This window comes from Dreissena polymorpha, chromosome 2 (genome assembly GCF_020536995.1).
Source record: "Dreissena polymorpha isolate Duluth1 chromosome 2, UMN_Dpol_1.0, whole genome shotgun sequence".
In the NCBI taxonomy this organism is placed as follows: Eukaryota; Metazoa; Mollusca; class Bivalvia; order Myida; family Dreissenidae; genus Dreissena; species Dreissena polymorpha.
The window spans coordinates 133,561,426-133,583,721 of NC_068356.1; the positions used below are offsets into that span (position 1 = coordinate 133,561,426).

The 22,296-nt window shown below is 36.4% G+C and overlaps 1 protein-coding gene across 1 annotated transcript in view; it reads right to left on the reverse strand.

The window, feature by feature from the left end:
* Window positions 1-1,821: 1,821 nt before the first annotated feature.
* Window positions 1,822-22,296, reverse strand: part of LOC127869068 (noggin-2-like) — a 29,561-nt gene continuing 9,086 nt past the window's right edge. The window contains exon 2 of the mRNA XM_052411348.1: window positions 1,822-4,747. Coding sequence (XP_052267308.1) covers window positions 3,991-4,747 — 757 coding nt within the window. The 3' untranslated portion in view covers window positions 1,822-3,990. The remainder of the gene's footprint in view (window positions 4,748-22,296) is intronic.

Below are 22,296 nucleotides of genomic sequence, written 5' to 3' on the forward strand. Positions count from 1 at the left end.
GACTTCATTTATCCCATAGGCTGATTTGAGCATTCCACCAGAACATTGGAAACATGTCCGCGTTGTAATACTGTTTTACTGTGTGTTCAGCATGAAACATTTTTATCTCTAATGAAAAGGCTTAATAGATAAAACAGTTTTACACTCAATCTCGACATCAATACAGTTTGTGCGTGCACCTTTTATTTTCAGAGGCAAGCGTTTATAAAGGTTATGTTCTCATATTTAGTACTGACTTCCATATTCCTGTCAACATGTTAACATGTAAAAGTATAAAGAGCAGTGGAAGCGTGGCCTCACTTTAATGCATGGCATCGGTATCACGGGCCAGTTTGCGGTTAGTGTGTGGTTTATTTACAGGTCATAGCTTCGTCTTCGAATACGCTTATGTGCTGACCTGAGTTCGCGGCCAGTGAAAGAATCGTTATATAATATAGACGCTATCCGTGAACTAGGTGAACCGGAATTTTCTTTAGACCAGAAAGATGTTAAATGAAGATATTCAGCGATATTATTATGGTATGTCAATAATAGATTCTTAATGTGTTTTCAACAATACCGTGATGAATATTATTTTTTTTATTTAACAAGAATTATTCAACTATATTGACTAATGTATTAAGCATGAGCGCGATGGTTCTCGATACTGTTAATAATCGAATCAAAAAGCAATTCCCGACAAACCACTTAAACAGGTTTGTGCGTATAAATATTTAAAATATGTACGGATACTTAGCGTGTGGCCGGTTGACTCATATGTTTAAATTCCACTTCCATTTTTCTTTTGGTTTTCTGTTTCGTATCTATAGGTTTATGACCAGCAATACGTAATAATGTAAAATAAGCCGCGAAAACTCCGCGTAACATCCCGTACTGCGTGTGATGCAGCTAAGAACTGCACAGAAAAAGATATTCGCTATCCTTGATCTCATTCATTGAACTATCAACGCCGTATATCTTTTTTAAAGATATTTCTTGTTTAAAGATATCTCTTGTTAGCTATATAAGCAATCCTCGTAGCTTCCCAAAATATCGTTTCGCGTCGATACGATGCTTTATCTGATGGACGGCCCCTTTAATAAAAATTCGTATTTCACTTTTTGTTGTTGGAAGTTTTTCTAACGTAACTACTAGCATTTGATAGTGTTTACGAATCTTTATCTCTTTTGCACATGTTTATAACTGTCAATATATGATCGCTCAGACATGTAAACGGCTTATATGTTGTGTTGTGATTTTATCGATTGATAATCCATACGTTTATCCTAAAATGCCTAAAAATGTATGTTACCGGTAAGGATAGATCTAGTATCTAAATATGTACCAAAACGGAGTATGGAGAACAGACTGTTTTATTTTCAGATTTTAAAATAATTTGCTAAGTTCTGTGTTTGTGTGTGTAAAATACTGAATATTCAGGTTTAAGAAGCCTACGCATGCTTCAATATTGGTTCAATATACTTGCTGAATATATTCATAAAGGCTTCGTTTTCCTAGCTAAAGGGACCAAAGGTTAATATAAAATGAGTCGCGTTCTGAGAAAACTGGGCACAATGCATGTGCGTAAAGTGTCGTCCCAGATTAGCCTGTGCAGTCCGCACAGGCTAATCAGGGACGACACTTTCCGCTTTATGACATTTTTCGTTTAAATTAAGTCTCTTGTTAGCAAAAATCCCATTTAGGCGGAAAGTTTCGTCCCTGATTAGCCTGTGCGGACTGCACAGGCTAATCTGGGACGACACTGTACGCACATGCATTATGCCCAGTTTTCTCAGAACAAGGCTCAAATTATCGGGGTGTAGTACCAACGAAGTATTTTCTTCAAATTTAACTTTATTGTTTCTAACATATTAACCTATGAGGACATCATACAAAATACAATGTACAAACATTGAAATAGCGGAACAAATGTGAACAGATAATAAAACAAAACAATAAATATACATATAAACAAAAACGTGACGCCAACGGAAAAAATAACTGTATGTAATTATTGTTCGAGAAGTATACGTGTTATTTCATACAATTATCAAACTGGCCTTCATACACAAAATCTATAATACTATCATATTATTTAATGAATGACCCAGTTGGTTCTCTACTTAATTTTCATTAAAAAGATCAGCGACTTTCACTGTAAATTGGATTATTATGCGTAAGGGAAGGAAGTAAGTAAATTTGACAGAAAATCTATCTAAAGTTGCCTCCCTTGTAATGGAATATATTAGATGGCATATATATACATACGTGTAAGACTATAAATCCAATAATTAGCCGATGTGTTTTTGTATAACTTTTTTTTACAAATAGCAAACTGTGGTGTGTTTCTTCGTTCCCGAGTCTGAATGGTTGCCACGTGCAAATAAAAGTGTTTATAATAACGGTTAAAAATAAAATGGGCGATTTTTTTATTTAAAGGTTTATGACGCTTTAACAAATTAACTGATGTGGTCGCCATAATGTCAAACATCTATACGATGAACAAATAATTCAACAAACAATTCTCTGTCCTACGTGTTTACTGGCCTGGGTGAATATGTTGAATCAATGCATGTGTGAAAGTTGACAACGTTTCACGGAACCTGTAAGTTTCAGGGTGCAGGATCACGTGGCTTTGTGGGAACCAGTAAGTGGTGATTTTTTCGAATAACTTTTAAAAACAATTTTTCTTAAGAATTTCAACTAGTGCATAAAAGACAGATTGTTATGCTGCTTATGGCAATGTAAAATACATCAGAATTACTTTATTAAATAAGAATGTGTTCTTGTTCAAAAATTATATGTCTACTGCATTCATTTATACGGTTATGCTTCACGCAACGTGACATTTGTCACCGATTTCAGACGTATTAAAGGATTTATTCTTATACCTGGAGATATCGGTACAAACTGCAAGAAAATCTGTCTTTTATGCACTCAAGATTTGTGCAGATTAATTTCAATAACTTGAGATATTTGCAAAAATAAAGTTCTTAACGGTGTGTTTACAATCCGTCCAGCCAGTGTGTAAACCCCAGAAAACCCCATTAATTCTGCATCCTGGTCAGCATTGAAAGAAAACAGAAACTGCGTCGATAAGGTATTTTGGAAGCTCTCTGCAGAAGACCTTTATAAAAATCACTATTATGATAGTATTGAAGTTGAACATTGCAATAGTGTGCGTTAATTACTACAACAGCATCGAGTTTGCTTCCAAAACGTCGGCCTTATATATCAAAATAAAGATTTGACTGATGATAATGTTGGTGTATACATGTAGTTTATTACATAAGGTAAGTATGTATTCAATGCATTATTTATCTCTGTAACCAGCTTTGAATGTCTTGAAACGGTCCGACATTTAATGAAACGTTATTACATATGTAGTTTCGAATCTCCGAGTGTGCATTACAACATCACAGACTCACGTTATATGTACACATTATAAATTTTAAATATGCAAATATGCGTAAACAAAAAATGGTTCACAGAAGTAACAGACAATCAATTGAACTGTGTAATTAAAATTAACATGATGTAGTACAAATCTTAAAACAAAACAAGCAATCATGTACAAAAAATATTAAGGTTGGCAAAATGAGAAGTACCGGTAGATTACACTTTGCCGTATACTTAAAATAATAATAATTACCAGCAATCTTTTCCAACTACTTTTTTTCATTAATTGTAAAATAAACGCCTTCGGCACTTTAGATTTTCTACGTGAACTGTTCATGACATAAATTAAAATAGTAAAAGCAATACAAAAGCAATAACAAATATCTTTTACAATGGCGAATCATAATACGAAAAAAATGCGTCATCGGATTATTTATGTATTACTACGCCGCAGAGGGGACCGAAGTTCGCATCTCGAAATAGTTCAAGAAACGTAAAAGGTCAGATGGTTATGTAAATGTTACTTAAAGAAATGTCATTGCGTTGAACAGAGGCATATAGTTAATTTCACCCGTATTATGAACAATAGCTGTTCAAGCAGTCAACCTGGGGTTAGCAGGAACACGAACATTTCGTAATTATTGGATATTGTATCCGAATCCACCTACACTTCAACAGTTGTCCTTTTCTATTAAGTGGACAGTGCCAACGGAACAATGTTCGTGTTTCTGATTTCGTGGGCCTGCACATCATTCCCGGGGGTATCGAGCACGACCGTCCGTTATAACAATGTCCCTCTTTGATCCACTGTGGCCAGAACCGGATACCAAGGTCCTTCCACGCGTACACGACGGGGCAGTGGGTATAGTTCCATATGTATTTCTTAACTTTTTGTTTCGCACGACTGTTCATGTTTAATCCCGGAACTCGTATGTGAGTTCCGTATCGTATGGGCTTTCCTATTTCCTTCACAAAGTTCGGACGCTGCTCTCTCGGGCGCCCCCTGCGATTATTTAACGAGACTGTCCCATTTGGTTGGAATACTGCAATTATGGGTCGCCCGATTCCCATGTATTCGGGGTCAAAATCGTCGCCCAATAATTTTCGTAATTTCATATGATTTAATTCCGATTCTGGCGGGTCAAAGGCGGCATTTGGATTCTCTATAAGATCCATGATTGGAAGTTTGTCAGACGGCGCCGGTCGCGACGTTCCACGGCGTTGAAACGCTGTGACGTCATTTATGTCCATGTCATTATCGGCTTCTTTCAACATGTCGAAATAAGCTTGCGTTGACGCGCTAACATGAGCAAACAGAAAGGAAAGCAGAAGAAGTCGCCCGCTCTCGCCCATTGACTTGTCAAGCAACCTGAAAATATATTGCAGAAAAAAATAGCATGCAATAAAAAATAGTATATCCTCAGAAGAAGAAAATGGTGCTTAATTCTTGTGAGTACAGTATCGTCCCAGGTTAGCCTGCGCAGTGGACGACACTTTCCGCCTAAACTGGATTTTCACTAAGAAGGTACTTCATTTTAACGGACAATAGCTTAAAAACGGAAAGTGTCGTCCCTGATTAGCATGTGCGGACTTTTAAGCACATGCATTAAGTCTCGTTTTCCCAGAGCATGTATCTTAACCATGTGCATGCTGGGAAATTTGTCGTCTGCTAAAATGTCGTCTGCTGAATTTCTAACATTAGCATTTTCTTCGATTTTTTTTTTTCAAAGAATACTATCAGAATAGCAAACATTTTGGATCCAGATGAGACGCCACGTTCAAAATTCGGTTCCCGCACTGAAAGAGTTAAAAGTGCACGTGTACTGTTTTTGCCGTTGTTATTTTACTATTGCTTCTGTGTGTGTGTGTTTTTATTGTTTTGTATTAGGTAAGAATAAATTATTGCACTTGTAAAGAAAGAAACCATTGAAATACTGGTCGTAATTTATTTTTGAAATTGTATATGTGGTCAAGATAAACATATTTCAAGTGTCGCATATTGTTTTCTGCTTCTAATTACCTGGTTTAGCGTGGGCATTTATGTATGGCGTTTTGTAATGAAATTTTGCCTATATTCTCTGTTTTTTAGATTGTTAATTTAGCAAACATTTCATAATGCCGTGCGACTTCGAGATATGCTTGTCACACTTTTAACTGTGTATTCTTTGAAGCCCAAGCACTCTATTCACTTCTGTTTCCACCTGTTCGAGATGGTTAACTAATAACTAATCGTCGCTTGATTGCTATAGTGCTCTAACTACCATTTTCATTTTTTGGAGAAAAACGCATTTAAAGGTTTAACCTTTATTTTCTCACTTATTTATGCACGTACGTGAAAAAATATACCGGAGTGTTTATCAGCAAACGGAGAATATGAATATCGATGGTCTCAATTTAAAATGTCGAACCTACAAAAACACAAGTTTTCAGGAGACCTATTTTAGTTAAACATGTCTTGCACAAAGTCAAATAAAGATTATTTTAAACATTTTTTAAAAGTGTCGCATGATAGACCATGTTCGTATGGAACTAATTTGACGTTAAGTTAATAAATCTGCTGTAAAATGTATCTTCGTCATTTAGACTTGCATTTATGTGATGTTTCGGCAAATTGGACAGCTTATTGTAATAGATTTTGTTTCAATAGAATAAATTTTTCCACTGTTGTCCGTTAGATATAGCAAAGCAATGCATTTTTTTCTGTTTTACACGGTGGAACAGAGGTGACAACCGCAATTCGTTATTTATAGTGTGGCCTCAACTTAGTAACTTGTGAGAACGACTAATAAAGTTGAGGGAACAACATCATAAGTTGTGGCTTCAACTTAATAACTTGTGGAAACAATTTTTAAAATAACTTGTGGAAACAACTACGTACGTTGTCCCCACAACTGTTTAAGTTGAGACCTCAGCTTAGTAACTTGTGGCCACAACTTCATAACTTGCTCCCAAAACTTATTAAATTGTGACCTCAACCTAGTAATTTGTTCATTTAACTTATTAAGTTATTCCTTCAACTAAATAACTTGTGGGAACAACTTATTTATTAAGTTGAGGCCTCAGCTCAGAAACTTGTGGCGACAACTTCATAACTTGTTCCCACAACTTATTAGTTTTTGCCTCAACTAAATAACTTGTGGGACCAACTAACTATGTTGAAACCACTAATTTAAGTTTAACCAATAATATCGGGCCTTTCATCTTTACCGTTTTATCACAATTAGTACCCCTTATTTTACTAGGTGCTCGGGTTCGAGCACTATCCCTGTTAGCTATGGATCCCCCGTTCGAGCCCTATCTGAGCACTTGCCATGTAAGTCATGGATTTCAGATTTGAGCCCCTATCTGAGCGATCGCCAAGTTAGCGACTTGGTTCAGGGCTCGAACCCTGTTGTGAAAACTAGGCACATAAGCGACGGATTCCGGTTGGGAATCCAGGTCTGATACCTCCCTTTTTAAACGATGGGTCTTTGGGTTTTAGCCCCAGTCTAAGGACTTTCCCTGTAAGCGACTTGGATTCCAGTCTGAGCATTCGCACCCTACGTAACGGATCCCGGCTTGGATGCCCTGCTTGAGCACTCACCCTGTATGCTATGCCCCCGGGCTAAAATCCCTGTTTAAGTACTTACCATTTAAGCGAACGGACCCTGATCAAAGTCGTAGTCTTATCGCCGGACCCGAAAAATGCGGGATTTATAGCTTACAGGGCTAGTGCTCAGACCGGCGCTAGAACCCGAACACCCATAGCTTGCGAGGCTAGCTCTCATTTCCGGACTCGAAAGCGGGAAATGTTGCTTACGAAGCTCATTTCCGCAGCCGGTCGCTTAGTAGGCGGGTGCTCAGTATGGTATGTTAGCGACGGCTGTTTGGTTCGAGTCCCTGTGTGAACCCGTAGCTTTCGGTGCGAACGCTCAGACTGAGGTTTGCAACCGGGATCCTTCCCTTACTGGGCAAGAGCTAAGACACAGGCTTGAACCCGGGATCCATAGCTTTCAGGACTAGTACTCAGACTGGGGCTCGAACCCGGGACCGGTCACTGTTGGTGCAAATTCTCACATCGGAATTCGAGCCGTCGCTTATAGGGTAAATCCTTAAACCGAGGATTGATCTAGAGACCCAAAGCTTTCAGGGCTAGTGCTCGAACTATGATTCGAACCCCGAGGCCGTCGAAAACTCCGTATTAGATTTTCAGACCGTCGAAAACTTAGGCATCTTGCACTCGCCTCGTAAGCGATGGTTCCCGGGATCGAGCCCCGGTCAGAGGAATCGCCCTTTACAAGAAGCGTCCCGGGTTCAAATCCAAAAACCATGGGACTCGAAACCGGGATCCGACGCGTACGTTGCTAGTGCTCAGACCGGGGATGGAACCCTGAACCCAGTCGCAAACAAGGCAAGTGCTCAGACAATTGTGGTCTTAACTTAGTAACTTGCGGCCAGAAGTTATAAAGTTGAAGGAACAACTTACTAAGTTGAAACCTCAACTTAATAAGTTGTAGGAACAAGCTATTAGTTGCGGCCACAAGTTACTAAGTTAATACCTCAACATTTTATATTATTTTGATATCTTTTTGCGTTCATCAATGCTATAAAATGTACATCATTTAATTATTTTATAAGCAAACGTTTACGTTTCGTCAATTTGCCTTAAAATACATGGCTATATTGATACTTTAATATATTAATAAGCTCGCAAAATGCCGACGTAACAATTTTTTTCAGCTTCGTCATTTTGACTTCAAGCAATTGCGGTTCGTCATTACATCACGTGACTATATGGAGCTGTTGCGATTGGTTAACTATTTTGTTGTTTTGGGGGTATATGTGCATTGATTTCCCGCTTTACACAATATCAAAATCGCGAAATGCCAAAAATGTAGGTTCGTCATTTTAAATTGGGACCATCGATATAATTAAATATTAACTTTAGTAAATTATATGTTAATGTTAATTGCAATTTTATGTATGGAGATAGAGCATTCTGGTAAAAAAAATCGTTAATGCTGAACTGCTCTATCGGGACATTTTCTCGATTACGGGTCTGGACATTTATTCATTGAACGTCATGGAGATGGATCATTACAGTTCTGAAATGAAACTCAGTCACGTGGTGTAAATTCTGGCAATTGATAGGCTAATCTACGGTGGAATAGAGGTGACACACTTCTCTTTTTTTTTAATTGCTCTCTTCTTTTTTCTATCTCGTGGCCAATAAATAAATAACTAAATAAAAGCGGAGTGCAATTAAAAAAAAGAGCGGTGCAGTAAATAAAGGCAGAGTGCATTAAACAAAAGAGGAGAGAATTTTCGCTATCTCGAGATCCCGAGTTAGTCAGCCAATCAAATTTTGCGTAACATGTGTAAATATTCTGTAAGCATATATATAGCTGGTCAAAGCAGGCAAGGCTCTGATATAACATAACATACTACTATTAGTACTACTATTACTACTACTTCTACTACTGCTGCTGTTGTTGTTGTTGCTGCTGTTCTACTACTACTACTACTACTACTACTACTACTACTTCTACTACTACTACTGCTACTACTACTACTACTACTACTACTACTACTACTACTACTACTACTACTACTACTACTACTACTACTACTACTTCTACTAATACTACTACTAATACTAATACTACTACTACTGCAACAACTACTACTACAACAACAACAACAACAACAACAACAAATACTACTACTACTACTACTACTACTACTACTACTACTACTACTACTACTACTACTACTACTACCACTACTACTACTACTATTACTACTATCAATTCTGCTGTTACTGCTTCTCCTCCTTCTCCTCCTAGTAGAAAAAAAGAGGATAGCAATTAAAAAAAAAAAGAGAAGCACCGCTCTTTTTTTAATTGTACGCCGCTTTTATTTAGTTGTGCACTCCTCTTTTTTCCATCTCGTGGCCACGAGTTAGCTATGTCGTGGCCACGAGATAGGAAAAAGAGGAGAGAAATTTTTAAAAAGAGAAGTGAATGTCACCTCTATGCCACCGTACTAATCTGAGCGTGAATTCTACTTTTCTCTAAGTCCCGGAGATGGTGCAGAACAGCATTCACCCGATTACGTCATATTAAAGATCTCGTTCTCACGAACACAGCGATATAAAAAAAAACTCATTTTTGAAAAAAAATAGAGATAGAGCACTATAGCAATTAAGCGACATAATGTTATACAAAGTATAAGCGTTTACACTGAGAAATGTGTATACATACCTAAACAATATCTATAGAAATGTATTGGAAACATAAAATTAAACAATGTTTTATCCTTGATTTTGGTTTAACTTTTACCCAACAACAATCTGTCTGCGCTCTCGGCGTTATGATTTGGTATAAATGCTTTACCGGAGATTAATATTTGGAAGGATGAGTTGAAGATGTACTTAGAAAGGAACATTGATTTAAATAAAATGGCATGACGCTGGTAAGATATGACGCCGCTTCAAAACATTGCTTTAAAATGTTAGTATCACAGGGCTTCGGGAATGCTGTAACACAGGGGTCCAACACTAATACCTGATAAGGATTGTGCATTACCATCAAATTTCGAACGCAGAGACGGACTGACTGACGAACAGAGATATGTCCGACAGATTGTTGAAAAAGAAAAGGTAATGCATACGTGTCACGTGACATTTTAAAAGTATATCATGTCTCACAAGAGTACTGTCACTAATTATTGAGTTGTCATATGAGTCTTTTTCTGAAAAAACTGGGCATAAGAAATGTGCGTTAAGTGTCGTCCCAGATTAGCCTGTGCAGTCCGCACAGGCTAATCAGGGACGACACCTGCCGCCTAAACTAGATTTTTGCTAAGAAGAGACTTTCTTTAAACAGAAAATATCATAAAAGCGAAAAGTGTCGTCCCTGATTAGCCTGTGCGGACTGCACGGGCTTATCTGGGATGACACTTTACGACATGCATTAAATCCTCTTGTCACAGAGCACGGCCCAGGGGGTGAGTGTTTTAATTTCCCAACCGGTGTTTCACTTAGGGGACATTAGGTTGGCCCTTTGTCCGTCCGATCGTTTGTCAGTATGTCGACAAGGCCGTCCGAAAATCTAGATCATATGAGTCGTGTTCTGAGAAAACTGGGCATAATGCATGTGCGTAAAGTGTCGTCCCAGATTAATGCACATGCATTATGCCCAGTTTTCTCAGAACGCGACTCCCACTGTTCCCATCGAATTATCAATGAACATAGAACCAAGCATTTATGAAACGTATTTCCCACCCTGCAGGCGACATAGTCGGGACACCGTGGCGATTGCCCGCATAAATTGCTTTTGAAATGTGATCGGCCTTGTTTGATTTATATAATAAATTCCTCATACCATTAACCAGTTCATAGGCGATTAATTAAATCTTATAGCGTGCCATTAATGACACCGCGCTCTTTCAATATATCCGACAAAACGATAGTGCCGGGTTCATTCGGTGCATTTTGCATTAACTTAGAATGGAATGTGTCAATTTTAAGGCGCTGTATTAAAACAAATATCCTTGTATGAACATCGTTGGCCTTCTTGCTTCTTGTATGAGTGTAAGCGTATTGTGGTATAGTTAAAAATTGTGTTGCTTGTGTGATATATTTTTATGTTTTGGCGACTGTTTCGCAGAGCTTTTAATATTTGTTTGATAGCCTTATTTTTAAGCGGGAAGGTCGACGCTTTTAAATCGATGCGATTTAAAATGAACAATTGCTTAAACTGGCTGAACGTGACGGAAAATTCCGAAACGATTTCGATTTTGTACTAGAAAATATTCAGGAGTTTGAAGGTATCCAGCAAAAGAATACGCATAGAAATTATAAAAGAAGTTGCGAATTAGAACATGATAATCGAGTCGCGGGTTCAGTGTAATAATAAAATTGTTTATATGCAATATAAATCAATTTTTAGGTACAACAATGTGTAATTATTTTTTTTATTAAACTTTTGAAAGTTCTGTATGCATTTCATTAGTGCTCTGTGCAATGCAATCATCCAATTTTCTTTATTTGCTATTAAAAATATCAGATTTGAAGTAGACACTTCGCTTCCATATGGTATTGAACTTTTCACAATACATATTTCCACATCTTAATACTATGTTTCTAAATCATTGATGAAAACGCTGTGTGACTGTAGCAATATGATTCAATTAATTGCATTCCATTTTTTATTGAACAAAATTGTAAACACTGCAAAACACTTAGTCCGTGTGTTTAGTTAAACTTTATCCATTCTCTATCTTTTCTACTCTTAAAAATCTATACACAATGAGCAATCTAAGCGCCGTTAACGCTTAGCCTAGTGACTCTAAAGTTTGTTTCAATTGAGAAAAGGGGAAAATCTATGGAAAACACTCGAGAAAACATTTCTGTTGAACATTACAAACTTCAAAACAAGAGCGACATTGGGTGCTTTAGAAATAATATATTGCGAGAAGTTTGGCTCGCATAGACTAACATTGGACAAATCAAAGGAAATAGTTTTAAGATTATTGAAAACGTTTAGCGAACCATTAAAGCGTATACAAAACGTGCAATGTTTAAGTGCAGATGCAAAAATATTAAGAATTATAATAAAATAGTATTGTTTTGTACACGTACACAAATAATCAAATTGTTGTACATCTTTTTAAATGTAATGTATGTTTGTATGTGTTTTACGTTTGGTTAATTCTTTGCATAAGTTTCTGTACTCTTACCAATACGAAGTGGATCTATTTATAAAAAAAAACTTTAAATTAAATGTTTATTATAAGTAATGAAGTCCCCATCGTTTATTCTTGTGTGCGTGTACGAGGTTCAGTTGTTTCGCTTTTTTCCCAGAAAGGTGTCAAAGATAGTATTCCTGCAAAGTCTCGGACATTGAACGGACAACACCCGGAACAACGAGTTAGAGGCGTTTTCATTCCCATTCGAGCAGAACTAAATGAGGAAATAAATCACAACTAGTACATGAACGTATTTAAAACCAACGTCATCACTATCATACTCAGTTAACATTACATATATTTTTAACGAGTGTTTGTATTTGATAGGTTGAGCACTGTATGCTGCAAAAAATATTTGTATTGGCCAGGTATGTGTATTATCTAAGAGAGGTTGCAGTTTTAACTATAAATACACCATTTTAGTAGACTAATAAATTCTTCAGGTCTAGTAAGTAGTTATGAGTCTGTAAAGACGCGAAATTCCTTTTGTTGCATATTGTTATTTAAATTCCTTCGGTCAGAGCAGAAGTCTCTGAAAAGCGAGGAACAATCAATGCCGAGTCCGACCGGGATCAAAAGAAGAATTGAATGCCATTCACCTACGGTTCCAAACCACTATGGGAATAGTTAATGTCGTAAGAATAGCGCAATGATGAGCCGAGATTGCAAATGGCCGCCGTGGAATAGTCGTCTCGACAAGCTAGACGATTTCGTGGCAGATCCTGATAGATGAGAGCGCGTCTAGTAGCGAGAAGCTGTCATTCAGCGCACATCTTTCGCTCTCATTTCCCCGGATCTAATGTGTTTACTTCCAGCAAGTGTCATCCCCAGTCAGTCTGAGTCATTGTGGAAGAAAGGTTCACTTCACTAAGCGATCCGAGGTTTCTAAATGTCATCATGCGCCGAGACGAGAGATTGTCAAACTGCGTTTTGCGGGAAACATTGTTTTGCAATACGTTTTCGGCAGCGACTAGGAATAAATCCGGTCAAATGCATCGCACATAGGGAAAGCACGCATTATCTGCAATGACATGTAGGTTTAAAGAGGAGCGGTCAGGACACACTGTTATATCGTTTCAAGTGAGGGTACAAATTGAGCTTCAAATCGGAAAATATAAATACATGTATCCATAGATTTACTAGGAGAGACCATAAATATTAAGGAACACTCTTTCATTGCAGTTATTCGTCGGAATCAGGTACCTTATGTATGCCTTCTGAAGCCTGACTTATGATTTATGCCGACAATGCTAATGGTAAAGCGTAACAAATGTACAAAAAGAATGTTTCCCCTCATAATATTAACCAAAATTAAGACCCGATATATGTTTTCAAGTTGCTCATTGGCACATTTGTTTAATACAAATCCATATAAAAAAAACATCTCAAGGGCGATTAAAAATATTTGACAAAACCACAAGAATGATACCCCAGCATCACCGTAACCGCAAAATCCGCGAAGCGAGCCGTTCACAGAGTACATGGATCTCGTGTCTGTGTCGAATAACGAGAGGGAGCCTGGACAGGAATGCCCAGCAACCCAATACGGTCGCAGTCGAGAGGGTCACTAAATGTATCAAGAGGAATTGCGTGCAAAATGGTCTAGGTTTCAATTTGATAGACTGGTCCCACGCGTTGCAGTCATGTAAAAAAAAAAATGTGTTCCGCGTGCTATACTAAAGCCATTAATGTCATCTTCGTATTTTGTTGAGACATCAGTGGTAAATAACGACTCTTCTTTGAAAATGTTCTGATTTTTTTGTCTCATTCGATATAATGCAATTTCTACTCGAATTTTTCATTTTCTTGTAATATGATTCCACTAGTACCATCCTATTAGATGGCCGGGTAGCGCGTGGGTTGGCTTCTTACCTAAGCGACCCGGGTTCAATCCCCGTTCCCGGAGGTATTGTTGGTTGGTGGTGACCAAACCTGACAAGTGGAGATTCCTGTGGGTACCCCGGTTTCACCCCATAACACAATAAGACACCAAAAGTTGAACATATTTTCAGTAACAACTTAATAAATTATATTTAAAGGGCAGCTATAATTCAATCATTCGCCCCAACGTTTGTGAGTCAAGCAACTTAATTAGGAAGGAGTGCTGCAAAATAGTCCGGGTCCACTCAAAATGCAGCCTCAGGCGCGGCAGGATTTCATTAACATTTATGCCTAGCGTCTAGAAAAAAGGCCTTAGCAAACAGCGTAGACCCAGATGAGACGCCGCATGATGCGGCGTCTCATCAGGGTCTGCGCTGTTTGCTTAAAGGAATTACTGTAAAAAATATTCTAAGTATAGAAATAAATATACTAGACATCCCTAATTTTGGAAATAAATTGATCCAATTTAGAAGAATGGGAAAGTCCACTCGGCATAAATGGATTAAAAATACACACACACGTTTCCTCCTATGAGAAGTTGCCAGTCTCGGAGTATCATCTTCGTGCCGTGTTCCAGTCGATTAACCCGGGCATATTTCACATAATTACTAAGTATATTATTTCTTACTCGCTATCAATTAGCTATAAAACCATTAAACCCTGTGAAAAGTTAGCCCGTGCTTCGTGTGAACAATGGGCCACAAACGTATACCGATGTCCCCATAGTGTTACGAGATACGTATAAATGTAGACTCTAAGATAGGTGTACTGTATAACGTTCGTGCCCCTTACTTGTCATTAATACTTGATTCTTCAAAAGCGTTATTATCATCTTCATACAGGGCGAAGAACCGACAGGTTAACAACTTCGTTTAAAAGAATATATATAATAAGCATAAATTTAGCAGTCCCAACATAATGATACGCGCGCGATTGGATGCAGATTTTGTGTTGATTACACGAAACCGTTCAATTATTTGGTCAGATATATTTTTCGGTATTTTTTTGTTTTACTTGGAATCAGTGGTTTTATGCTTGACATATGGTTCAAAGTTACTAGCGACGAAGAGTTTTCATATTGTATTTGTGTACGTCAGTGGGAGTTTCCGGGACAAAGCGGGATATGACTTTTGGGCCACTTGCTACAAATGACCCCGTTCAGCTAACAAAACTGCTCACCTGCTAATGTTTTCTTCATAATAATTGTGAAAAAACATATCAAAACAAAGATTCGGAGAACATGTAGAAGGTAAAAATGCATGTGCGTAAATTGTCGTCCCAGGTTAGCCTTCCCCGCAGGCAATTCAGGAACGGCACTCATAAAATTTTCAGCTAAGAAACCTATGACTTTTAAACTCTTAAAATTAAAAAAATTGCCCAAGAAAATATGGAAAAAAGCTAAAATAACAAATTAATGACATTAAACAGCCATATTGCAAAACCTATGATTTGAACTATCGAATATTTAATATAATATATGTTTTAGTGAGTGATTATGCTCGGTATTTTTTAATGGAATCATTTTGCACCGAATATGAAAGTCGTGACTTCACAGTCAGAAAAAAAATCAAGTTATCTACAATTCCATCAGTCTTCAAGTCTGCGACATCACGATGACATCAGTTGTGTAAAGACCATACGTATCTAGATTCATTCCCTTTCCCGCTGTCGTTTGTGCTGCTGTTATTGTTGTTGTTATTTGTGTTGTGTTACTGTTTTCCTTTTAAAGTTAAACATACTCTAAATCTTGTTGAAAGAAAAATCTTTTAAAGACTGTCTGTGTACAATATTGTTAAAAACATCGACGTCTCAAACCAACACACACACACACAAGTTACACGTTTTTCATGGAAATATTCATTTCTTACAGTGTGATTTCTTTCAGTTCTTCGCCGGTATTCGCAGGTTGTAGTGTAACACGAGGCCGTAAACCTTTAATTGGACAGGTTCGCAGATTGACTATTTGATTTCAATCTAACACAGATTGCAAAACTAAAAGAAAAGTAAACTTAACCCATTTATGCCTAGTGGACTCTCCCATCCTTCTAAAATGGATCAATTTATTTCCAAAATAAGGGATGTCTAGTATATTTATTTCTATATTTAGGAAATTTCTTACATAAATTCCTTTAAGCAAACAGCGCAGATCCTGATGAGACGCCGCATTATGCGGCGTCTCATCTGGGTCTACGCTGTTTGCCAAGGCCTTGTTCTAGACACTAGGCATAAATGGGTTTAAGGAGACAAAAAATACTACCGAAAACGGAAATAAAAAAGGTTAAAAAATAAATATAAGTAACGTTTCTGTAAAGTATAGTCATTATATTAAACAGAACGTAGGAACGTCAGACGTTATTTTGTTAAATTGGTGAAACACGTAGATTGCTCTCATTAATTAAAACTTGCATCAACAAATATTGATTTGTTCATGTGGCAGCCTAGAGACGGATTGGTACTTGTTCAAATCCTGCCGTAACAAACGAGTTTTTTTCTTCTTGTTTCTGGAAGTGTTTCGTGTCGACGCTTAAATCGTTCATTAAAAGACATTTCATGACACCTTTCAAATGTATACACCAATCTGTGAGCAAGCCCGTTTAACCCATTTATGCCTAGTGGACTCTCCCATCCTTCTACATTGGATCAATTTATTTCCAAAATTAGGGATGTCTTGTATATTAATTCTATATTTAGATTATTTCTTACAGAATTTCCTTTAAGCAAACAGCGCATACCCTTTTGAGACGTCGCATCATGCGGCGTCTCATCTGGGTCTACGCTGTTTGCCACGGCCTTTTTCTAAACGCTAGACATAAATGGGTTAATTGAGAAAGTTATCAAAGCCGTTTTCACACCGACCGGTCGTTATCGTTAGGTCGCGCCACTCGCGTCTGACGCCACGGTGCCGTCGGTTTATCATATCTGTCAAATTAGCGCGCTGTTATATCACCCGACAAGACAAACATTGACTGCGGGTTATTAAATAATAATACCAATAGGTTCATTTTACAGCCAAACAGTTTTTATGAAGTAATTAATTACGTATTAAAATATTACTTTTTTTAGAAATTTCAGTTCAATTTAATGCTAATTTACAGTTTATATATGTTTTAGTTAAAGTAAAAATAACCCAAACAAAACATGTATATACTAGTATTGTGTTTTTAGTCTGTTTGTCTAAAAAAATGATTATTAATCCATTTATGCCTAGCGTTTTGAAAAAAAGGCATTGGCAAACAGCGTAGACCCAGATGAGACGCCGCATGGTGCGGCGTCTCATCTGGGTCTGCGCTGTTTGCTTAAAGGAATTTCTGTAAGAAATATTCTTAATATAGTAATAAATATACTAGACACCCCTAATTTTGGAAATAAATCGATCCAATTTAGAATCATGGGAGAGTCCACTGGGCATAAATGGGTTAAACAAAAAGTTTACACTGAACATTTTATTTTTAATAATCCGTAAATACCAATCACACATTATTAGAAATTATGGATTTTTTCACCATTGAAATTTAAAAGCGCAAGAAATAAAGCTGAAAAAGTGAATGGAACAGTGTTACGTTTAAGTTTTAAGTTTAAAAGGAAACAATTTTAGTCACTTGCGCGTTTTATAACATCTGCGCGCATTTAAAATTCACTTACCATTTACTTTATGGATTTCACGGCAAATTTAACAAATTGCAATAACCACAACCGCGAGAAGAAAGACACTCGATGCATTTAAATCTATTTGTTAACATATTGTTACTCTTATGTATTAGTTGACGAATTTGAATGCTGTAAACTCAAAGTTTACTTCACGATGCAAATGGCTATAAATATATTTCAACTGATACTGACAAAATAAAGAACATATATTAAATGTGTCAATATTTGTGTGTACATGTAAACGAACAATTATGCAACAGCTAACAAATTTACGTCTGTATTTAATATGCTATTTCATATTCAAGCGTCGTTGAACAGTTGACGTTTTTCCCCCAACATTTACGAAGGTTATAAAAAATCTTACCACAGCTATCAATGAAATAACGTAAACCGGTTATAAAGGATACAACCATTAAACATTTATCGCCAAAAAGTCTCAATATAAAATATTTTATATTTAAAAAAATTTAATTTTGTTTGAAATATATCGGAACGCTCATGCGAATGGTCAGTGTAAAATGCTTCCGACCAAAAAGTCGTATGTAAAGATCAACGTATGTGAGTTAAAATCCTTTACTTGTATTATGTCAGTATGCGTTTGATATACAAAGTTAAGCTTTTAATTAAAATTTGCTAAATAACAAACATGTGAACATGTACTGTAAAACAACTTAAACAACTTAAACATTTGAGCCTTGTTCTGAGAAAACTGGGCCTAATGCATGTGCGTAAGGTGTCATCTCAGATTAGCCTGTGCAGGCTGCACAGGCTTATCAGGGACAACACTTTCCGCCTAAACGTGATTTTCGGTAAGGAGGGACTTCATTGAAACTAAAAATACCATAAAAGCGAAAAATGTCAGACTAATCAGGGACGACACTTTACGCACATGCATTAAGCCCAGTTTTCTCAGAACGCGGCTCATTCAATGCACTTAAGATTATTAGATGTCATGGATTGTCGTCGCAGCAGTTAACATTAAACAGGTAGTTGGAAGTGTCAGTTGTGTGCAGTAAGTCAAGGGACAATTCAATCAAAGTTTTTGTGTGTACAAGTCATAAAGTTATAAAATGTGCAATACTACATGCTTAATGCTTAATATGTTTCAGAGATTTATGTATTAATATATAAATGATACAAGACTGTTATTCGTTAATATGTTTAAGATGCATAAATTAAGTGCTATATAAGAAAAAACCTATATAAAGACACATAAATCATGCAACGACAAGACTAAAATGTTTTAATTGATATTTTATCATAACGAAAATGGTCGATGTGCAAAATGATAAGATAAGATAGTTAGATGTCAGCGATGCGGCAACCGTATAAAAATATATACACGTAATTAAAAAAATCAAAGCTATTGCTGAGCGAAATAGATATAGCAATATAGATTCGGTGCAATACTAGTACTATAATTTACCCGTACAACTATACATTTAATGCTATTTTCGATGAATGAACTTTACGTGTTTGTGTGAATGAAAATACAAAAAATACTGTTCGCTGACGTTTGAAAAATGTTCATGATAATTAATTTAAATCGCCGTTAAATTAAAACGCGGCAAAAGAAATTAAAACCAAGTACCCTATTCGTATAAGCTATTAAACGCATACGGACTTTACCGGCTCGTGATTTGCCGGCTTTTTGTCGCACACATTGATGGCAATTTAGCGTTTAGATTCATATCGGGCATCTTAATTTACCGTGATAATTATCCGAATTCATTTGATTAAGATCTTATGAATAGTCGCGGCAGACTCTTGGTCACCGACATTTGCATGTTCCCACAATTAAAACCCACACCGCCCCGTATAAGATGTTGTCATGTCGATTAGAAAAGTGTTAACAAGTCTCTATTAGCCTTTTGCATCATTCGAATTCTGGTCCGATAACTTTGAAGTATGATGAATATATTATCGTATATAAAGCGATTTTATATTGGAATATTAATGAACAAAACATATTACAAAAGCTATGCCAAAGTTCATCACGTATCTTTTGAAAAGAATTTTATTGAATCACCGGCGGCAATTACATACGCAGCCTTAGTCATACGGGTTTAATCACACACAAAAAACGCCCATAACGATCATAATTGTTCCTTATCATCTGAGGAAAGACAAATGACGAATCTCACCAACGGTTATTATCAAACCCTCCGACAGCGAAACATGTCAACAACATTCAGACGGAAAGAGGCCACATCACATTACGAACGACAATTGAAATCACACTGATTGTTTCAATCACACTGATTGTTTCAATCACACTGATTGTTTCAATCACATGGAAACGAAATTCAAAGACTATTGCATCAAAGACGCTCAAAACAACAAACATAATAATATTAATATGGTGATTGTCTCAATCTCAGATAAAAAGACAAGCATACACATACACGAATGTATATTGTTTTAATCTCATAGAAAGTGACCATCGTAAACACACACGTATGTGCATTTTTTCAATCACACAGAAAGCGACCATCGTAAACACACACGATGTACATTTTTTCAATCACACAGAGACAATCGTAAACACACACGAATGTACATTGGTTCAATCACACAGAAAGCGACAATCGTAAACAGAAAAAAGCGACAATCGTAAACACACTCGAATGAACATTGTTTCAATCACACAGAAAGCGACACTCGTAAACACACACGAATGTACATTGTTTCAATCACACAGAAAGCGACAATCGTAAACACACACGAATGTACATTGTTTCAATCTCACAGAAGGCGACAATCGTAAGCACACACGAATGTACATTGTTTCAATCACACAGAAAGCGACAATCGTAAACACACACGAATGTACATTGTTTCAATCTCACAGAAAGCGACAATCGTAAACACACACGAATGTACATTGTTTCAATCACACAGAAAGCGACAATCGTAAACACACACGAATGTTCATTGTTTCAATCACACAGAAAGCGACAATCGTAAACACACACGAATGTACATTGTTTCAATCTCACAGAAAGCGACACATGCTAATGTACATTGTCTCAATCACACCGTAAATGATAATAATAAACGCACACGCATGATTTACATTAAATTAATATTTTACAAATATGTTCCAGATGGTAATTTTCGAGCGAAGTCGGATAATTCATTTAATTGTGTTTTAATTCTGGGATAAAAATCTGTATTACTAGTATTTTTCAAATTCTGTTTTATTACACATACATTGAGATTTTGTCAAAACTGAGCATCAGTTACGATCTCAGATATTCCGTAACCCGGAGTGATCCAAAACAAAGTTCAGCGAACTTCTTAAACGACTTCGTTACCATAGTTCCGATGAACATACATCAATTAAATACCATAAAACACTTGAAATTCCAAAGATATCGAGAGAATGCTTTGTAACACCTCGTTTATAGGTCGTTACAGTGCATGCATGAAATAATTTTGGTCTGTAATAATGAACCATTTTTAGAAGATAGAACATGATCATTTTGAAGAAGTAAATTAAACGTTTGATTTTAGTAAAGTGCATACATTTGTATTCCTTACTCGATTCTTAATAACTAATCTTGTCGTCTTTATATCATTTATACACTAATAATAATAATACTTAAATACTACTAATAATTATATGTATTTATTTTAATTTAATTGAATCATTGAATTACATTTTGACGTCAAATTTAAAGAAGCCGATCAAATGCATTTCATCAATAGATATATCATTTTGGTACCGATTATCATAAAAAAAATCGAAACATAGTGGGTTATCGCAAAATCAGCAATCATTTTGAGATTAGATGCAAGAATTAAAGGGGCTTTTTCACAGATTTTGACATGTATTGAAGTTTGTCAGTTAATGCTTTATTTTGATAAATGTTAACATGGGATTTAAAAAGCTCCAGAAAAAAAGCAAGAATAGAATTAAAGCAAGAAAAAAGTAACCCTCAACTGGGCTAGAACCACTGACCCCTGGAGATTAAGTCTATCGCTTAGACCACTCGGCCATCCGCGCTCATACTGTGAGTTATGTATTTTATACTTCATATAAGCAATCCTCGTAGTATCCCAAAATCTAACGACAATAACAGAACTTTCCAAATTATTCAATCGTTTCGCGTTGCAACGCTTTATAATTTTCAGGTTTTTAAATCGTTAAAAGATGCATAAAACGGATGTTTCAGAGCATGGTAAATATTCAGTATTACTGTTTCCTCACAAATATCATAACTACAACGGAAATTAGCAAATCTGAAACATTTGTTTTCAATTTTGTCAATTTACCAAAATGTGAAATGTGCGTTAGCATTAGAAAGACCCAAATTTGTTGAATGGAGCGCTATTGACAATAATTCGAATATATATTTCGATTCTTAATTGAAAATATGGTTGCATTTGAAATTTGATCCAAACCTAACTATCGTGTGCGAAAGTCTGAAAATTCCATCTGCGTTCTTAAATGGATAACGCTTATTTCGTTCTTTGTCTTTGGAAGATACACGCGTATCATATTACACGGTAACGTGTTAAAATATTTCACACGATTTCAGAATTATTAAAAGCACTTGTTGAACCATGAATAAAATACTTGTTTAAACATTTAGGAACGGTGAGTTTTAAATAAGGATGAAATTGATTATAACTCTAAAGCGGCAATTGCTAAAA